Genomic DNA, 20,375 nt, shown 5'->3' with positions numbered 1-20,375 from the left:
AAGAGGTAGGCCAGTGTTGAGCACTTTGGAAAATCCCACTCATAATCTTTTTTCTAACAAGAAAACCCTATATCAGGGGGTGCCTGAACTATTAAATTGTGCAGATTTATTCTGGTATCATTACAAAGTTGTGTCATTACTCATGTCTGTGACATGGGGAACAAGTCAAGCTATGGCCATATGACTAAATAGTTAATGTTCATATAACTTCACTTTATGTTAAGAATGTGCTTAAGTTTCTCTCTATTCAGCAAAGCACCTTAGTGCCATTGAAGTCAATGGAAATTAAGCATGTGTTTAAGTGATTTGCTAAGGTGAGGATTTAGCACTGAGCATTACTGTAAATCTGTGGCTTTGTTGGGTTTTGTACAGTATGTTACTTATAGAGCTTTATGTTTAAATTAAACACCAGTGGAGGTGGTGGATTAATTTCTCCAGGGGATCCCTCTGTTTTACAGCTTTAAATTTATGCATCATATCCGAGGTAGGCAACCTATGGCATGTGTGCCAAAGGCGGCACGCGAGCTGATTTTCAGTGGCACTCATACTGCCCGGGTCCTGGCCACCAGTCCGGGGGGCTCTGCATTTTAAATTAATTTTAAATGAAGTTCTTAAACATTTTAAAAACCTTATTTACTTTACATACAACAATAGTTTACTTATATATTATAGACTTATAGAAAAAAACCTTCTAAAAACGTTAAAATGTATTACTGGCACGCGAAACCTTAAATTAGTGTGAATAAATGAAGACTCGGCACAGCACTTCTGAAAGGTTGCTGACCCCTGCATCATATGCTCAGATACCTCAGCCAGCTGAGTTTGTGTGTCTGTTCATTTAGAGGGAAATTACAATGTTTGAATGTGCCAATGAAAGCCCCTCTACCCATGTGTACATGCGATATTTAAACGCTGCCCCCCCATCCCCAATTTATTGATATTTTTGTTCTACAAAATCTTTTTTTCTTTTAAAAAATGTTGACCATTTGAATACAAAACCACGCTGGCATGGTCATTTGTCGGACAGCAATGTGATCATATATACATTCCCCTTCTCCCCCTGCCCCTCCAGAAAGTAGAGATGAAAAGATCTGGTGCCCACAATTCAAGATGGATGTTGATGAATTCGAGAGGTTTCAGAGAAGAGCCACGAGAATGATTAAAGGATTAGAAAATATGCCTTGTAATGATAGACTCAGGGAGCTCAATTTATTTAGCTTACCACAGAGGAGGTTAAGGAATGGCTAGATTACAGTCTCTAAGTATCTACATGGGGAACAAATATTTAATAATGGGATTTTCCATCTAGCAGATGGAACACAATCTAACACAATCCAATGTCTGGAAGTTGAAGCTAGACAAATTCAGACTGGAAATAAAGTGCAATTTTTTAATAATGAGGGTAGTTAACCAGTGGAACTATTACCCAAGGATCATGGTGGATTTTCCATCACTGACCATTTTAAACTTGAGATTGGACGTTTTTCTAAGAGCTCTGTTCTAGGTATTATGTGCAGCAGGTCTCTGGCCTGTGTTACTCAGGGGGTCCAGATGAGATGGTAACAAAGGTCCCTTCTGGCCTTGGAATCTCTGCCTCATAGGTCGCCTCGTTCTCTTCCTTCCCGCACTGCCTGCCAGCTGGGGATGGTTCCTTACCCTATATTGCCCAGGCTTGTGCGTATCTAGTTTTACTAGCCCAGAGGATTGGGGTTTCCATTCCTACCTGTAGCGAGTCGGTGTGGCTCCCCTCCTGCCCAGCAGAGGGAGCTCCCTCCCAGACGCCCAAGTGGGCTGAGTCACCACTTCCTGTCCCCGCCCCCCGGAAGTCAAGGGGCGGGACAGGAAGTAGAAAAGGAGAACGCCAAAGCTCAGTCAGCAGCCAGCCACCGCCGCGAGCAGACATGCCGGCGGGGGCTCCAGACTGGGAACCTTCTAGGACCCGAGGCGGCGATCAGGACTGGCCCCCACTGCCCCGCGCCCGGTACGACGAGGAACCCGCAGAACTTCCCAGGGATCGGAACTCGGAGCAGCCGCTAGGACTTCCTCGCGCCCGGTACGAGGAGGAGCCGCCGCCGCCGCCGCTTCCGCCCTGCTGTTATCCGGAGGAACCACCGGAGGCAGCCTGGCCGGACTTCCAGCAGGAGTTGCCGGACCTGCCCCCAAGTCCTGGTCCTGCAGACCCCATGCCGATGGACTGGTCCGAACTCACGGCGACCGAGGAGCAGGTACCCACAGAGGGGGAAATGGAATGTAGCCCGGGGATAGCCGACCCCTGTCAGGCTGTAGGCACCGAGGTACCCATGTCAGTGTGTTGCGGTCAGGACCCCACTGACCAGCGGCAGTGCTAGCCGCTAATAGGGCCCCGGGCTGGGACACAGTGGAGTGGGTGGGCCTGTGTCCCCCCTGCCACCCCACTCACGGGTGGCAGTCTCCCCCTCACCCCAGTGCAGACAGAGACGCCTGCACTAATCTGAGTTGTTGTCACTGCTCAGCTCCTGACACCAGGACCTGAGCCCTGTGGACTATGGGTTGTTGCCCCGCCCTGACCAGAGGGCCTGGGCTTATATTGAGACTGATTGCTGTTATCCAGCCCCCTGCTCCAGAGGGCCTGGGCTTATATTGAACTGCTGTTATCCAGCCCCCTGCTCCAGAGGGCCTGGGCTTATATTGAGACTGATTGCTGTTACCCAGCCCCCTGCTCCAGAGGGCCGGGGCTTATATTGAACTGCTGTGATCCAGCCCCCTGCTCCAGAGGGCCTGGGCTTATATTGAACTGCTGTTATGCAGCCCCCTGCTCCAGAGGGCCTGGGCTTATATTGAGACTGATTGCTGTTATCCAGCCCCCTGCTCCAGAGGGCCTGGGCTTATATTGAACTGCTGTTATCCAGCCCCCTGCTCCAGAGGGCCGGGGCTTATATTGAACTGCTGTTATCCAGCCCCCTGCTCCAGAGGGCCGGGGCTTATATTGAACTGCTGTGATCCAGCCCCCTGCTCCAGAGGGCCTGGGCTTATATTGAACTGCTGTTATCCAGCCCCTGCTCCAGAGGGCCTGGGCTTATATTGAACTGCTGTTACCCAGCCCCTGCTCCAGAGGGCCTGGGCTTATATTGAACTGCTGATTACCCAGCCCCTGCCCCAGAGGGCCTGGGCTTAATTGGACTAATGTTACTGCTCAGCCTGCGACAAGGACATGAGCCCTGAACTATTGGTGTTCCCTAGCTCCTGATGTGGGGATCTGAGCGTAGAACTGCTGTTGTGTTGCCCCGCCCTGACTGAGGACCTGGGCTTACACTGATGGACTGTGTGCCTTGTGTTCAGCCCCCGCCGGAGGACCTGAACCTGTGAACCTTCGTGAGACTGATTGCTGTTCAGCCCCCTGATCCAGAGGGCCCGAGACGTGAGACGGTGCTAACCCTGATTTCTTGCCCCCCCCCCACCAGTTAGAGGGGACAAGGAACGAGTCGGTGTGGCTCCCCTCCCGCCAGCCGGAGGGTTGAGCCCCGACCAACAGTTTACACTGGTGCCTTCTCTGAGGACTGCCGAACCCCTACCCTGTGAGAAAGGGTAATGAGAGGGGCAGGGTTTATCTACCCCTCCCCGGACCAGCATGGATATGGAGCGCTTAATCCAACGCCTTGTGGAGAGCCAAGAGCGGCTGCAGGCTGCTCAAATGCAACAGCAACAATAGCAGCAGGCTGTTCAGCACGAGCAGCAGCAGCAACGGGATGCCGCACACCTCCGGCTCACCCAGGAGCTACACGCGACCCAGCTGGAGCAGCAACAGCAACTGCTACAGCAGCTGGGACCCAGCTCCAGCAGCTCCTGGTTACCCTCCCGCGCCCCGCAGAAGAACCGGGTGGTGGGGGGACCGGAACCCCCCGGATGGCGGCTCCCCTCCGCTTGACCAAGATGGGCTCGAATGATGACCCTGAAGCTTTCCTGGTCACCTTCGAGCGCGTAGCCCTAGTCGCTGGGTGGGCCCAAGAGCATTGGGCTACACTGTTAGCCCCGTACTTGACCGGGGCGGCCCAGACGGCTTATCGAGACCTAGCGACTGAGGACGCACGCGACTATGACCGGGTAAAAGCCGCTATACTAGACGCACTGGACGTCAGCCCAGAGACGTTCAGGCAAAGATTCCGGAGCCAGATGTATCCGCAGGGCGCCCGGCCGCGGGCGGTGGCCCAGATGCTAAAGGAGGCCGGCCGACGCTGGCTCCTCCCCGATCTCCGGACAGCCGAGCAGGTGACAGAGCAGGTCGTTTTAGAACAGTTTATTAGCATCCTGCCCTCACGCGGACGAGCTTGGGTCCTCCGCCATTGGCCGGCGACGCTCGCGGCAGCGGTGACACTTATGGAGGATTTCCTCGTCGCCGAGACGGCGATGGGGCCGACGCTCCAGCGGCCCAGCGCCAGGCCTGAGACCACTCGCCCAGAGAAAAAGGGGAGCCCCGCGAAGGCGGTGTGAAATCCCGGCCGCGGACCTACCCCGCACCCGAAGCCTCAAGCCCGTTGGCGGGACGCCGACCTCCGAACCGGACCGGCCGGTCCCGGTTCAGGAGCCCCGGGGGTCCGACGAAGCCCGCCCCGAAGTCCAAGCCGAGGGGCCACCCGAAGTAAACGGCCTGAGCTCGGTCCCTGCTTTGGTTGCGGGAAGTTGGGACACCTCCAGAGGGACTGTCCAGACATGGACTGCAGTTACGGGCAGGTTTGGGCAGGACACAACCGGGCCCGGCCCGCCCTGAGTCCCAAACTCACCGTCGCTGCCGTCGTCGAGGGCCAGGCTGTCGAGGCCCTGATCGACTCCGGCTGTGGCCAGACACTAATCCGCCAGAGCTTGGGACCCCCGCCGGACCCCGGTTTGCAGCCAATACACCTGCAGTGCATTCACGGAGATATCCGGCCTTATCCCAGTGCCCGCGTCTCCCTGACGGTCGCAGGGGTCACCCGGCGTTTGATCGTCGGCCTAGCTCCCCATTTAGCATATCCCGTTGTCCTGGGGCGGGATTGGCCTGCCTTCGAAGATGTGCTACGCGCTACGCCGACCCTCGAAGCGGAACCCCGGGAGCCCCTACCCGAGTCCACCGGGGACGCCACTGAGACCGAACCCGAAGTTACAACCGACGCAGAAAGGCCCGCGGAACCTCCCCGGGACCCCCGCCTCTACACCGATTTCTGCAGGGACCAATGAGCAGACCCCACGCTCGGCTGCTATTATGAGCAGCTCGCGGCGGTGGATGGGGCGGTCCTGGATCCCCAACAAGCAGCCCGATGGCCGCATTTCGAGCTACGACAGGACCGCCTGTATCGGATTGACCGGGATACCCGCACCCGCGAGCCGCAAACCCAGTTGGTAGTTCCGCAGTGTCACAGGCGGGCCGTCCTAAAGTTGGCGCGTGATGTACCGGCCGCCGGGCATCTGGGGCAGGAAAAGACACTGGCCCGGATCCTGGGACGGTTCTTCTGGCCAGGGATCCACCAAGACATCCAGAGGTATTGTGGCTCGTGCCCAGCATGCCAACTCGCCGCACCACCGGGGGTCCCTCGAGCGCCACTGATTCCTATGCCATTAATGGAGATACCCTTCGAGAGGGTTGGCATGGACCTGGTGGGGCCCCTCCCGAAGAGCACGACGAGGTTCCAGTATGTTCTGGTCCTCGTCGACTATGCCACCCGGTTTCCGGAGGCCGTCCCACTACGTAGCACGACCGCCCGGACTATTGCCGGAGAGCTACTAAAAATCTTCGCCAGAGTCGGACTCCCACGGGAGATTTTAACGGACCAGGGAACCAATTTTACCTTCCGGCTATTGAAACAAGTATGTACTCTCTTGGGGATAAAACAGCTCCGCACCTCTGTGTACCATCCGCAATCTGACGGGCTGGTGGAGCGTTTCAACCGGACCCTCAAGGGGATGATGCGGAAGTTCCCACCAGGGGAGCTCCGCCGCTGGGACCAGTTTTTACCTGCCTTGCTGCTGGCCGTCCGGGAAGTCCCCCAGTCCTCGACGAGGTTCTCCCCCTTCGAGCTGTTATACGGCCGCCGGCCGCGTGGCCTCCTCGACCTAGTGCGCGAGACCTGGGAACAGGCGGCCTCCCCAGCCCAGGGCCTCCTGGAGTATGTCCTACAGTTGCAAGGGTACCTATCCCAGGCTGGGACCCTAGCACGCGAGAATTTGAAGAGGGCCCAGGAGCGACAAGAGCAGACCTATAACCGAGAGGCTCAGGTTCGGGAGTTTAAGCCGGGGGACCGAGTCTTACTCCTCCTGCCGTCCAGCGAGTCCAAATTGTTGGCTCGCTGGCAGGGACCATACGAGGTCGTCCGAAAGGTGGGAGCGGTCAACTACGAGGTGCGCAAACCTGATAGACGTAAAGAAACGCAGCGTTACCACGTAAACCTATTGAAACCCTGGCGGGACCGAGAGGGCCTCCTGATCAACCCATACCCGCCCGAGCCGGAACTGGGTCCCCAAGTGCCCCAGGCGGAAGACCCCCCGACTCCCATGCTTGGGGAGTCACTCTCCAAAGACCAGTGCAAGCAAGCGAATTGTCTCCTGAAGGCCTTCCGGAAGACTTTCACAGCCGTCCCGGGGTACACCACATTGGTCTGCCACTCCATTCAAACGGAACCCGGAAAGGTGATCCGAGAAACAACTCGGCCGCTGCCCTACAGGATGCGGGAGGCCGTCGAAGAAGAGGTACAAGCGATGCTGGCCCTGGGCGTTATCGAGCCCTCCCTAAGTGAATGGCGTAGCCCCGTGGTCCTGGTGCCCAAGCCCGACGGCACCCATCGGTTCTGCATCGATTTCCGGCGGGTAAACGCCATCTCGCGCTTTGACGCGTACCCAATGCCCCGAGTGGACGAGCTGTTGGACCGGTTGGGAGAGGCCCGATTTATCACCACCTTGGACCTCAGCAAGGGGTATTGGCAAATTCCCCTTGAAGAGACCTCTAAGGAGAAGACAGCTTTTGCCACCCCGACGGGGCTGTACCAATTCACCAGGATGCCCTTCGGTCTTCATGGGGCCCCCGCGACCTTCCAGAGGCTGATGGACCGCCTGCTCCAAACCCATCACGACTATGCTGCCGCGTACCTGGATGACGTGGTCATCTATAGTCGTCGGTGGGAAGACCATCTGCCCCGGGTCGCGGCCGTCCTGAGGTCCCTAAGGCAAGCAGGGTTGACGGCTAACCCCAAGAAGTGCTGGATCGCCTGGCAGGAAACTACCTACCTAGGTTACACCGTTGGCGGGGGGCAGGTAAAACCCCTGGTGGGAAAGGTCCAGGCCCTAATGGACTGCCCGACTCCAACCACCAAACGACATGTCCGGCAGTTCTTAGGCCTGGTCGGGTATTACAGAAGGTTTATCCCGCAGTTTGCCTCCATAGCAGCACCCCTCACCGGCCTGCTGACGAAGGACAGCCCTCGGCAGGTGAAATGGACCCAGGAGTGCGAGACAGCTTTCCGGCGCCTCCAGAGATGCCTCTGTCGAGAGCCGGTCCTGTACAGCCCGGACTTCCACCGAGGGTTCGTCCTGCAGACCGACGCCTCCGAGGTAGGACTGGGGGCCGTCCTGTCCCAGGAGGTAGATGGGCAGGACCACCCCGTGCTGTACCTGAGCCGCAAGCTGTTCCCCCGTGAGAGGAACTATGCGGTGGTAGAGAAGGAGGCGCTGGCCATAAAATGGGCCTGCGAAGCCCTCCGTTTCTACCTTTTGGGGGCGCCCTTCATCCTGGTCACGGACCATGCCCCCCTCACCTGGCTGACGCGGATGAAGGACAAGAATGCCCGCATCATGCGGTGGTACTTGGCCTTGCAGCCGTATGCTTTTACTATTCTGCATCGAGCTGGCAAGGACCATGCCAACGCGGACTTCATGTCCCGTATTGGAGGGATGGAAGAGCCTGGCCCCGACCGCCGGGCGCCAGACTTAAGCGGGGGGGGGTGTAGCGAGTCGGTGTGGCTCCCCTCCTGCCCAGCAGAGGGAGCTCCCTCCCAGACGCCCAAGTGGGCTGAGTCACCACTTCCTGCCCCCGCCCCCCGGAAGTCAAGGGGCGGGACAGGAAGTAGAAAAGGAGAACGCCAAAGCTCAGTCAGCAGCCAGCCACTGCCGCGAGCAGACGTGCTGGCGGGGGCTCCAGACTGGGAACCTTCTAGGACCCGAGGCGGCGATCAGGACTGGCCCCCACTGCCCCGCGCCCGGTACGACGAGGAACCCGCGGAACTTCCCTGGGATCGGAACTCGGAGCAGCCACTAGGACTTCCTCGTGCCCGGTACGAGGAGGAGCCGCCGCCGCCGCCGCTTCCGCCCTGCTGTTATCCGGAGGAACCGCCGGAGGCAGCCTGGCCGGACTTCCAGCAGGAGTTGCCGGACCTGCCCCCAAGCCCTGGTCCTGCAGACCCCATGCCGATGGACTGGTCCAAACTCACGGCGACCGAGGAGCAGGTACCCACAGAGGGGGAAATGGAATGTAGCCCGGGGATAGCCGACCCCTGTCAGGCTGTAGGCACCGAGGTGCCCATGTCAGTGTGTTGCGGTCAGGACCCCACTGACCAGCGGCAGTGCTAGCCGCTAATAGGGCCCCGGGCTGGGACACAGTGGAGTGGGTGGGCCTGTGTCCCCCCTGCCACCCCACTCACGGGTGGCAGTCTCCCCCTCACCCCAGTGCAGACAGAGACGCCTGCACTAATCTGAGTTGTTGTCACTGCTCAGCTCCTGACACCAGGACCTGAGCCCTGTGGACTATGGGTTGTTGCCCCGCCCTGACCATAGGGCCTGGGCTTATATTGAGACTGATTGCTGTTATCCAGCCCCCTGCTCCAGAGGGCCTGGGCTTATATTGAACTGCTGTTATCCAGCCCCCTGTTCCAGAGGGCCTGGGCTTATATTGAGACTGATTGCTGTTATCCAGCCCCCTGCTCCAGAGGGCCTGGGCTTATATTGAACTGCTGTTATCCAGCCCCCTGCTCCAGAGGGCCTGGGCTTATATTGAACTGCTGTTATCCAGCCCCCTGCTCCAGAGGGCCTGGGCTTATATTGAACTGCTGTTACCCAGCCCCTGCTCCAGAGGGCCTGGGCTTATATTGAACTGCTGTTACCAGCCCCTGCTCCAGAGGGCCTGGGCTTGTATTGAACTGCTAATTACCCAGCCCCTGCCCCAGAGGGCCTGGGCTTAATTGGACTAATGTTACTGCTCAGCCTGCGACAAGGACATGAGCCCTGAACTATTGGTGTTCCCCAGCTCCTGATGTGGGGATCTGAGCGTAGAACTGCTGTTGTGTTGCCCCGCCCTGATTGAGGACCTGGGCTTACACTGATGGACTGTGTGCCTTGTGTTCAGCCCCCGCCGGAGGACCTGAACCTGTGAACCTTCGTGAGACTGATTGCTGTTCAGCCCCCCTGATCCAAAGGGCCTGAAGGTGTTGAGACTGATTGCTGTTCAGCCCCCCTGATCCAGAGGGCCTGAAGGTGTTGAGACTGATTGCTGTTCAGCCCCCTGATCCAGAGGGCCCGAGACGTGAGACGGTGCTAACCCTGATTTCTTCCCCCCCCCCCACCAGTTAGAGGGGACAAGGAACGAGTCGGTGTGACTCCCCTCCCGCCAGCCAGAGGGTTGAGCCCCGACCAACAGTTTACGCTACCATTGGGAGATTATCCCACAATCCAGTGGTTCTCCCTGCAGTTCAGCCCACATTTCCCTTTTCTCCTTCTCATCACATTATTCCCAGCTACACCCCTCTGGGCCACGCTGGGCAAATCCTGAGTTAGGTCCAGCCCATCACCTCCACTTTTGGCCCAAGTCCTGTTGAAGTCAAGGAACAGATGCCCACTAATTTCACCAGGCCTTTGCTATGGTGGGGACGAATGAGCAGATATTGAAAGTGCCTGGTGTGAGACAAGCCAGATGGGTGTGTGTGTGTGTGTGTGTGTGTGTGTGTGTGTGATATGCACCAGTGCAGCTCCCTGTGAGTCCATGGGAAGTGTGCCCATTTACATGGGCCTTACTATCTTATGGTCTTAAGGGGCATTTCCAGCAAGGAATGGATTAGGATGGGACACCCTGAGTTTTCCTGAATCAAACCATAATTCTTATGTGTAGATGCTGTGTTCCATAGCCATGAAAATCAGCTTTTCCCTCCTCAGTTAACTGTGATTTCTTTGCCTTTGATGTATTATATCGAGTTCCTTTGCAAAATACTGATTTTGACTTTGTAATCATCCTATTAGCCTTTCAGGATTGACGGTGGCTGTGTAGGAATGACTTCTAAAAGTCCTGTAACAATTTCAGACTACCCAATAAATGCCATGAGCTCATCCCAATCACTTTCTATTTTCTATACAAAGTCAGAACAAATAGTTTCTGAGCAAAGTGATCCAGGAGTAATTATTAATCCCCAGAGAGCCAGATTGACTAGAGGAGATTTCTGGCTGCATTGCGGTTGGGTGGGCGTAATGGTCAGGGACCTTAAGATGAAGGAACTGAGAGAGGATACTTTAGTCTTTGATGTAGCAGTGGGGGAACCTCCAGAAGATTGGAACTCATGTTCACAGAAACTTCAAGGGAGCTACCCCCTGGCTGAAGTTAGCCCCGCTATGCTCCTCTGAACTAGCTGAGTCTTTTGAGTGTCCAAACTCAAGCTGGAAATCTCCTGCCATCCATTAAGTTCCTTATTTCCTCCCTCCACTCTGTCTGGAAATGCTGTGAGCAGCCTTTCTCCTGAGCTACCAGCACACCAAGGCCTTTGGAGAATTCAGCAGTGCAGAGGGTGCACGGAAATGAACAAAATATATGTGGAAAGAGTAAAATGGACCTTCTGGAAAAAGATTTGGGTCTAATGTTTTACTGAAAGCTCACAGCTAGTGGCAACATAATTTACCCTAGGCAACCCATCTGTATTGCAGACTAGAGTAATAGCCCTACAGAGGACAAGTCCTGCACTCCTTGCACAGGCAGTATGCCCACTGCTTTCCTTAGGAGTTTTGAGTGTGTAAAAAAATGCAAGATTGCAATGTAAATGCAAATATTTGTAGTGGGATTTTTTTCATGTTCCATCCAGTTGCTTGTACCTTGAGACTCTCCAGACAAACTGCTTTTTCTTGAAAGTAACCTAGGGCATGGGAATGGCTCTCCAATGGGGAGGTGGTGGCGGGGTTGGAGAAGGAGCAATGCTGAATAAAAGATGCATCTAAGTGGCAGTGTTCACAATGGCTCTAAAGCTTGGACGTGTTTAGATGTTGGGGTTGGGGCCAGGCCCATCTCTGTTCAGAAGCACTGGTCCCTCCGAAAGGCTGCGGCATTCCTAGAATTCACGTGACGGCTCAGACCCTCACCTAGTGTCAATCAGTGTAGCTCCCATGCAGTGACAGCAGCCAGTGGTGCTGGAACGTTTTTTACAGTGGGGTTGCTAAAAGCCAGTGGCCCCCATGCCAAACTTTTTACCTCACCTCCCCCCTTACTCCTGTCCGTGCCCTCCCCCACACCCCAGAGCTGGGGCAGGGGATGCAGACGGGGTAAGGGGGCCAAGACTGGGACCTCGCATGCAAGGCCAGGAGCAGAGCCTCCAGTGTGAGGCCAGTGGCTGTGGAGACCTCGTGTGCTTCCAGGTGGCGGGCCATGACCAGAGCCCTGGGTGCAGGGCTGGCAGCAGCCAGGAGCTGAGCCCCCGGGCACGGGGCCAAGAACAGAGCTCCGGGCACAGGTCCTGCAGCCGGGAGTCGGGATCCCAGGTGTGGGGCCGGCAGCACCGGGACCCTGGATGCAGGGTGGCAGGCAGGACCCTGCACAAAAACTAGGGGTGCTGCAGCACCTCCCGCACTACTAGTTCCCACACCTATGACAGCGACGCACTTGTGACTTCAGCTGAGCTGCGTCAGTTTACGCCAGCTGAGGATCTGGCCCACTCTTTAGGAGGCAGCTGAGCTGTCATTTTTCCTGATCCAAAATGTCTCCAAGGGCCTTTCCAGAGATAATGGCAATGGCCTTTTTCATTAGGGCCTTTGGCCTAAAGGTCTGACAGTCTGACACTTGTGCTTCTGTCCATGTCTTTTTCCCCTACAGGAATTCAATGCAGTGCTGTTTGCCATCTGTGTCTCTAGCTGTGTCTCATCTTTTCATCTCCTCCTCTAGTTGCCTATTTAATTTTTTTGCCTTTGTATTACCCTTTGCAGCACACATGCTGCTACAATGCAATTGCATTGCTGTACTCTCCAATGTCCCCTGTTTTAAAAAGCCTATTGTCTGAATCAAGTGGCGGTGGGTGGTTGTGTGTTTTGTTTGGTTTTCTGTGCATCATTTTTTAATTTTAATTCTGACCAATGTAACTTCTGCTAAAATGTCTTCCTTATAATTTGCTTGGTGATCACACAGCCTTCTCCCCATTCACTGAGAGCAGGACCAGATCTCACAGAGTCTGAAAAGAGCTATGTGGTAAGGCCACTCTTTCAATCAGATGCACAGTCGTAGCGTCTCTTATCACAGACAGTAACGCCTTCATAGAATTTAAAGTTGCCAGCTGCTTTCTTAGTCACAAAAAAATCTAGATATCATTGTATTTGTAATGGAGAAATAGAATTTAGCATCTAGAAAAACTACCAGAGTCAACATAGAATTGGTATAATTGCGTTGTCTGTATTGGATTAGAGTTAAATGAGTAGTGCATGACTGGAGTGTGCGTTCTCATATTCCAACTGTAGCGATTGTAATGGTGCCACTGCTGACTAACTGCAACCTCTTCTGCTTCTGTATGTTTTTTTTAAACAAATCTTCAAACTAAGTACCAAATTCTTCTGTATTGCCTGTTTTTCCATGCTTACACCTGGATCCCTTCTGCACTCCACTACCTGGATATTTACCTGGATCTACAACGCTTTTGTTTGACTGGACTTATGTGCTGCATCTGGAATGTCCCATCTCTTCCTGTCTATTTTTCCCTTTCCCCCCCATTCCTTGTTGACTGTTCTATGGGTGTTCCGTGGATGTCAATGCTGCCTACCACGCAGGAAGCAGTTTGCAATGAGATCATAAACATTGCAGAAAAGTCTGTTCATTACTGCAGTGCTATTTCTCAGCCTCTTGACTCTCGCCACACGGTGGCCTCTAATGACAATAAACCATCTCTAATCATTTCTCAGCAACCTCAAGCACATCAACAAGGAGCCAGCCCCGACAGGAGTCAAACACCAGGAGACATGTAAGTGGCTCTGGTTGCCCTCTTTCCCAGGGACCTGATTTGCATCTGTCATATGCTGTTAAGTGTGACATTATTTGGTGTTTCCCCTAAAGCTCCAGGCCCTGGAGGCATGTGATTATGCAAGAGTGTCAGCTTTCATTAAAAAAATAAGGAAGGAAGTTTCTAGCCCTCGTCATTGCAGCAAAAAGCCTGAAATAAGGATCCCTGTGTTTGTACAGCACCAGGCACAATGCACTGCTCATACATGACTGGAGTGCCCTGATTCAATGTTCTTGAATGCTTGGGGTGGACAGTACTACATCTTCTCTTTCTGCAGCTTGAATCCTTGTTTCTTACACACAGATGGAGGGAAAAACTGTGCCCCAAGTTTTTGGCCAGAGAGCGTGATTCTTCACTGCTTTGTGAAGTCATTTTCTCCTGTGTAGAAGTGAGAGCATGAACATCCTGAGTGGGTAGTGCTTTACACAGGGGTAAAAATCTTCCCAAGGAGCAAAGCAGAGAGAATCAGGCCCATCACGCCAATGCATGGAGACAGAAAGAAGTGCTTGAGGAAGCTTGTAAAGTAATACCGTCCTTCAAAGCATAATGGAAATTAGCACAGGATAAATGTTCAGTTTGTCATACATACACAGAATCTGAATCGGGTTCCCAGCTGCCGCTCGAGAGCTCTCACAATTAAGAGTCACACTCCTGCATATACTTCCGAATCCTACAAGGTGTAGGACTCAGGACAGCAAGCCTCATTCCCAGCAGTGAGTGACTGCAGGATCAGCCCCTAAGCTAGAGGGAAAGGGAAGGATAGCTCAGTGGTTTGAGCATTGGCCTGCTAAACCCAGGGTTCTGAGTTCAATCCTTGGGGGCACTTAGGGATCAGGGGCAAAAATCAGTACTTGGTCCTGCTAGTGAAGGCAGGGGGCTGGACTCAAGAACCTTCCAGTTCTAGGAGATTGGTATATCTTCTATTATTATATTATAGATGTTGCACAGATAAAGAGGGACGAGGGCAAGAGAAGTGTGACACAAGGCAGATGGTGGGTGGGACATGGTTAATTAGAGTGGACAATTTGGTGCTAAATGCATAGAAAGTATCATTTCCTGGTGGGACTGCTAGTGCAGGGAATTAGACTCCGTAATCTGCTACTTTCTCCTCAAGGTCTCTGGTTCAAATGCAGCCCAGATTGGTGCCTACCATCTGGCTCATAGGAAATGAGTTGGTGGGTTTACAGTAGCTCCTAGGTGGCTAGTTGTTCACAGCACAATATAGCCACTTTTACATTGGCATCAATAGGCCCTTTGTTGGCAGTGTCCACAAAGAAACCAAAGACTGAATTGGCTTATCAACTAATGCTCAGATTGCCAGAGCTGCCTAGGGCAGTGGTTCTCAACCTTTCCAGACAACTGTTCCCCTTTCAGGAGGTTGATTTGTCTTGCATACTCCAAATTTCAACCTCATTTAAAAACTACATGCTTACAAAATCAGATATAAAAACACGAGTGTCACAGCACACTAATACCGAAACATTGCTGACTTTCTCATTTTTACCATACAATTATAAAATACATTGATTGGAATATAAATATTGTACTTACATTTCAGTGTGATACTTGAACTTGTTTTTCACTTGCGAGCCTCGTCTGAAGCCTGAGCCCCAGGTGGTGGGGCTGAAGCATGTAACTTAGCTTTGCAGCTGTGGCATGGGGCCCCAAGCAGTTGCCTACTTGCCATCCCCTAATACCAGCCCTGCACTTGTGATCCCCCTAAACCCATCCCATGACCATCCTGGAGGCTAGGGTTGCCAACCCTCCAGGATTGTCCTGGAGTCTTGAGGAATTAAAGATTAATCTTTAATAAAATATTAATGTCATGAGATGAAATCTCCAGGAATTCATCCAACTAAAGTTGGCAACCCTATGGGGTCTGCCACCCCCAGGTTGAGAAACACTGTTTTAGATGTGTGAAGTACCCCCTGGAAGACCTCTGCATACCCCTAGGGGTACACCTACCCCTGGTTGAGAACCACTGGCCTAGGGCATTTAAACACATAACTCCCATTAATATTAATGGGAACTGTATGTCTAAATCCCCTAGATGGCTTTGAAACTCTCAGCCAAAACTACTCTCTAACTCCTTGATAAACATTTGTGATTGAAGTCCATTGGTGGGGCAGCAGCATCGGAGCTTGTGCTTCCCACTAGCCTAGTCTCTGGAGAACTTGAGGACTAGAGTCTCCAGGGCTGGACGTTTGGCACCTTTCACCAGCACTGATTTCACTCCCAAGGAGAGAGAGGGCTGAGCCGCAAGGCTGGGAACTGGAGCCAAACTTCACCCAAAGCTCCAGGGGCTACTCAGAGCCAGGGGCTTGGGTCAGCTTCATCTCCAAAACCGCAGGCTCCATCTTGGTTGCAGTGGAGTCGCATGTATGTATCTCAGCAGAATTTGGTCCCTGATTTCTCCTATCTATACTCCTCTCCTTCAAACAGTTGCAGTGTACAAAGCGAACCTTTCTCAAATGCACTTCAGTCAGGCGCCAGGACACTCAGTGTGCAATGGAATATGACTAGAGGCCTGAGCAAGCAAATGAACACCCGTTCTGCCCAGGGCAGAAGTGGATGTACCCAGACTTAGGAGGAGGTGGGCAATGGTGGAGTCTTGGTTCTACCAGCAGTACTCCCTGGGAGCAAGAGTGGAACAAAGAGGAAGTTGTGGCTTCCTAATCCCAGTTCCTTCTCTGGGATGCTCCTTGCAGTGCAGCTATACTGTTGCTCCTGTGTTCATGTGACAATGCCTAGCCCTGCTTTAGGAGCACAGGTTGTTTACAATTGGTTTTGGACTCCATAATAGGACATACAATAGACATGTGGTAAATTTTCAAACTGTAGTGTGTATTGGATGATTGGATGTGATTGGATGTCAGCAAGAGTTCACTGTATAATTTGTAACATCTCTCTCCCTCCCTCGGCTTTAGACTTAGCTATCAAGCCCTGTACAGCTATATTCCCCAGAATGACGATGAGCTGGAGCTAAGAGATGGAGATATTGTAGATGTCATGGAGAAATGCGACGATGGCTGGTTTGTGGGTGAGTACATCATATGTTTAGTACTCATATTATTATTACAGGTAATCAAAAATGGGGAATAAATTGTGGAAAATTTCAAAATTTGGAAATTGCTTCAAAATGGAACAATGTTTGGGGTTTTTTCCCCAAAAATTTTCATGAAATATTTTGAAACATTTTTAATTTCCTCTCTTCCCATATTTTTTCCACTGAGAACAATACAGGAATGATATCCAGGCAGATGGGTTTTTCCACCAACTTTTTAATTTTTTTCATTTTTCCTCTTGCTACTCTGTGACTTTTCAAAACTTCCCCAGTTTTGGAAAGGTGTAGTAATTACAGAATTTCAGTTTTTCTTTGGCCACTCTGGAATTTTTCCAAAGTTAAGGAAGCTTTGACATGTTGCAGAGAGCGGTGAAAGGAAAACTGGGGAGGGGTGTGTGTGTGAAAAAGAAATATGTTGAGGGGCGATAAACATAAAATAAATAAATAAAATAATAACTCTACAATCCAGAAAATTAAATTTCCAAAATTTGAAATTTCTATTTTTTAAAGAAAGCAGAAAATGTTAAAAAAAAAAAAAGCTTTTTGCAAAATTAAGTTTCCTAAAAGGGCCATTTTTCATCAAAGAAAAGTCTCGAAGGAAGAAAATCAGCCATCTCTAATTGTTCTGCTGCACTGATACAGTGCTGCAGGGCTGCACTGCACTTCATGCACACTTCCTCTGGCTCAGGGAGCTTGCTCTGAACAAGCCAAGTCCCAGGGGAAGGGCTGAGCAGGAAGGGAGTGTTAATGAGGGGGGATTGCTGGGAGAAATGGCTTTTAAAGAAGGATTTGAAGGAAAGGGTTTGGTAGATGAGCAGGGGAGTAGCTGGTGATTCTGAAGCAGAAAAAAGGAATACATCAATGCACTGCACATTTCCAAAAGGGATGGTAGCTGGCATGCCTGGTAGCAGCCTCAGCAGAGATGCCAAGAGCTGAATGGGTCACAGTCCACGGGTATGTGCACGCGTCAAGCTGGGGTGTGATTGGCAGTTCAAGGATACATACCTGCCAAGCTCTCACTGAGCTAGCATGCTTGGAAATGGAGTGCAGCGCAGCAGTGTGAGTGGGGGGAGGGACTAGCAGCTGAGTACATTCCTATCACCCCTGATGGAGACTCACTCAGGACACTTGCATCCGACGAAGTGGGTATTCACCCACGAAAGCTCATGCTCCAAAACGTCTGTTAGTCTATAAGGTGCCAAAGGATTCTTTGCTGCTCTCACTCAGGACAGCCACTTGTGCTGCTGCAGCTGTGCTCTGTTTTAGCACGCTATCTCAATGAGAGCTAGCCATGGTTATGTCTCCTCCTCCTCACACCCACAGCTCCAAGTGTAGACATACCCTGAGAGGCTTGAGAGCCCATCTCTTTCCTAGCAGGGCTTCCCTCCAGAGCAGGGCTGAGGCACCCTCTGAAACCTGTATGTATGCTGCCCAGGCCAGATTTTCCAAAGAGCTAAGTACACTGGGTGCTGAGTTCTTTTGTAAATCTGCCCATAAGCAATGCAATGGGAGATGGGCTCTTTGGACGTCAGGCCCATCTGTGGGTGCAAAGCACATGGAAGCCTGGCCTGATTGTATTCTGAGGACACAGGCCCAGATTGTGCTCTCCATCGCACTTGGGGAAATCACTCCATTGATTTCAGCTGATTTAAATGGATGTAGCAAAGATAACAGTCTGGCCCCTAGCCTGCAGCCCTGTCAATCCAGCACTAACAATTGCTGTATTAAAATTAAAAAACAAAATGAGTGTAGTTAGTGACAAAAGTATTTCAGTTAATTCTATTCAGGAACAACAGAATTTTTTACCAGGACCCCTCTTTTCTTGCGTTGCCAAGAACAGTGATTTGTACCCAGCCTGGCTTACAAACAGAGCACGCTGCTCTTTCTCTTTCCAACCCCAGTCACCTTCCCCTGTAGCTCCATCGTACTCAATTGCATTCTTATTTCCTTTCCCAACAGGTACGTCTCGGAGAACAAGACAGTTTGGCACTTTCCCAGGCAACTACGTGAAACTGCTGTGCCTCTGAAACAGTCATGCACCCGCAACGCTGATTAGTATTGTTTACCGGACAACATTTAAGTAGCAAAGACCTTTGAAATCAGACAGTTTATTAATGTAATAAATGAGAGATGAGAAGTGGAATGGGAATGTGGTTATGTGGTACAGTTCTGGGTTGAATGTGCAGGCCTGGGTCTGGGTGACGCTGGACTTACTGTTCTTGTTTGCTGAAGGAAAGAGACAAAGTTTCTAGTTTACAATGCTGCCTTTGTAGCTCTGAGTTCTGAGGACAGAGCTTAGTTTTCATGCTTTTCATTGAGTACTTACCTCTGAGACAGAGTTTGGGGAAGCAGCAGAATAGAGTGTGTGATAGGTTTTGCTTGTGTGAGAGAAAAAGCAATGGGAACTGTGATGCATTGAGGCAACATGCAGCTCTGTAGCTGCTCCCTCTCTATAATTGAGGGAGGCCTTCTCTGAGATTACCCCCATCTGCAAGGTAATTTTCACTCTGCCTCCACTTTCATTCTCAATTCTTTCTTCGTGATGTGCACCTTAACGTACATGGCAGGCAGAGAACGGTTTATATGATTAGACTAGGTAGCATATGAGGAGGGGCTTTGAACTAACAGTTTAATCCAGAGCAATCAGCCAAAAAAAACCCTCAATTTTGGTAATATTCTGCTTCATAATATCCACCCCTGCAGGTTTTTCTGTGTGTGTGTGTATATGGGTGAGCATATTGTGTGCATAGAAATGAACAGGGTCACAATTTCCATGAGGAATCAACCCAGATTTTACAAAAACGGAACACAAATAATGGAAAATTTAGGGGGCACAGATCCTGTTTGCAAATCCCATGGCTGTTTTCCCCCTAAATGTTGCGCTGAACGACTGCACACATTTTGAAGTATACTCTTTGCAATAAAGACTTTATTTTTCCCTGGTATTCTAGCGTAGAGATTCGGATTGATGCTAGCAAAATATTATTGAGCTTGCTTTTTTTTTTGTTGGTGGTGGTTCTTGATCAGGCTGTCTCCTAATAAAACTAGCAAGGCAAACCAATTTGTAAAGCTGTGTTTATACAGCTATTACCAGCTGCATATATTTGTACTTTTTTGAAAAAACACGGCTTGCCCACAGACTTGCCCGTAAGTCAAAAATAAATGTTCTTTGATAGAAATTCTATTTCAAAAAGAAAAAAATCTAGATAAAACCAGTTGCATCAGACTGCTTCCTACATTTCCAGTACAAATAGCAAAAGTTAAGATTGCTATTTTGGCATCAGCCATATTTAATAATAGAAAATGCCTATTTTTATGCCGATGCTTTTATACAAACTGATTAACAGTAACTGCAACTAAATGTTAGCATGACTTGCAATACGTTTTGATAAATTAGCCATACTCCTGGGTTTAAAAACACTTATCTTTCGCTGAGATCACCGGAAGAGAAGACTCAAAGTGCTTCGGAAGTATGATTGTAAATATGTATATTTAACTTTGTACAGACAATGTACTTACCTTGTATAGAAAAAAATAATTTAAACAAATTGTGCAGGAAGTCAGACTAGATGATCATAATGGTCCCTTCTGACCTTAAAGTCTATGAGTCTATGGATGAAAGGAGGAAAAAAGGCAGTTATGAAAGTTTTTTTTCCCCATTTTTATTTAAATGAAGGAATTCTATGTAAGTTCACATGAAGAGTTTTAGCACAAAATATCCACTCTAAACCAGATACAAATACAACACAAAGCACCATTATATTTTTGAGCAGGAGTGGGGGTAACTTCAATCCTTATCTTATTTATGGTTTTTGATTTTCTGCTTTTGAGTTGCATTCTTGTTATCTGCAGCAATATTTAGACCTATTGCTAGGACTGGATCACACCTAATTAATCTACCCAACAAAGTAACATGATGATATTGACTGTATATAACCAGCTCATTTAAAGGTTTATTTTTGTTGCTGTTGCCATTTTTAATTATATACACACACAAACACACAAAAACAGCAATTTATTTTTGTGTTGATTTTGGTTCCTTATTGCAGTGGATGACGATTTGACAATAAATTGAAGGGCTG

General features: G+C 50.8%; 1 protein-coding gene across 23 annotated transcripts in view; it reads left to right on the top strand.

Annotated features, from left to right (window-relative positions):
- SORBS1 (sorbin and SH3 domain containing 1) overlaps window positions 1-20,375 on the top strand; it is a 313,279-nt gene extending 292,904 nt beyond the window's left edge. For 16 of the 23 annotated variants that reach the window (XM_045024362.1, XM_045024364.1, XM_045024363.1 and 13 more), the window contains 4 exons: window positions 12,368-12,427; window positions 13,132-13,190; window positions 16,157-16,269; window positions 18,253-20,375. In XM_045024362.1, coding sequence (XP_044880297.1) covers window positions 12,368-12,427; window positions 13,132-13,190; window positions 16,157-16,269; window positions 18,253-18,320 — 300 coding nt within the window. In that variant the 3' untranslated portion in view covers window positions 18,321-20,375. The remainder of the gene's footprint in view (window positions 1-12,367; window positions 12,428-13,131; window positions 13,191-16,156; window positions 16,270-18,252) is intronic. The other 7 variants (XM_045024378.1, XM_045024372.1, XM_045024361.1 and 4 more) reach the window with 1 other exon arrangement.

Source organism: Mauremys mutica, chromosome 7 (assembly GCF_020497125.1).
Source record: "Mauremys mutica isolate MM-2020 ecotype Southern chromosome 7, ASM2049712v1, whole genome shotgun sequence".
In the NCBI taxonomy this organism is placed as follows: Eukaryota; Metazoa; Chordata; order Testudines; family Geoemydidae; genus Mauremys; species Mauremys mutica.
The sequence above is the reverse complement of the archived record's forward strand: the minus strand, read 5'-3'. Positions and strand labels throughout refer to the sequence as shown.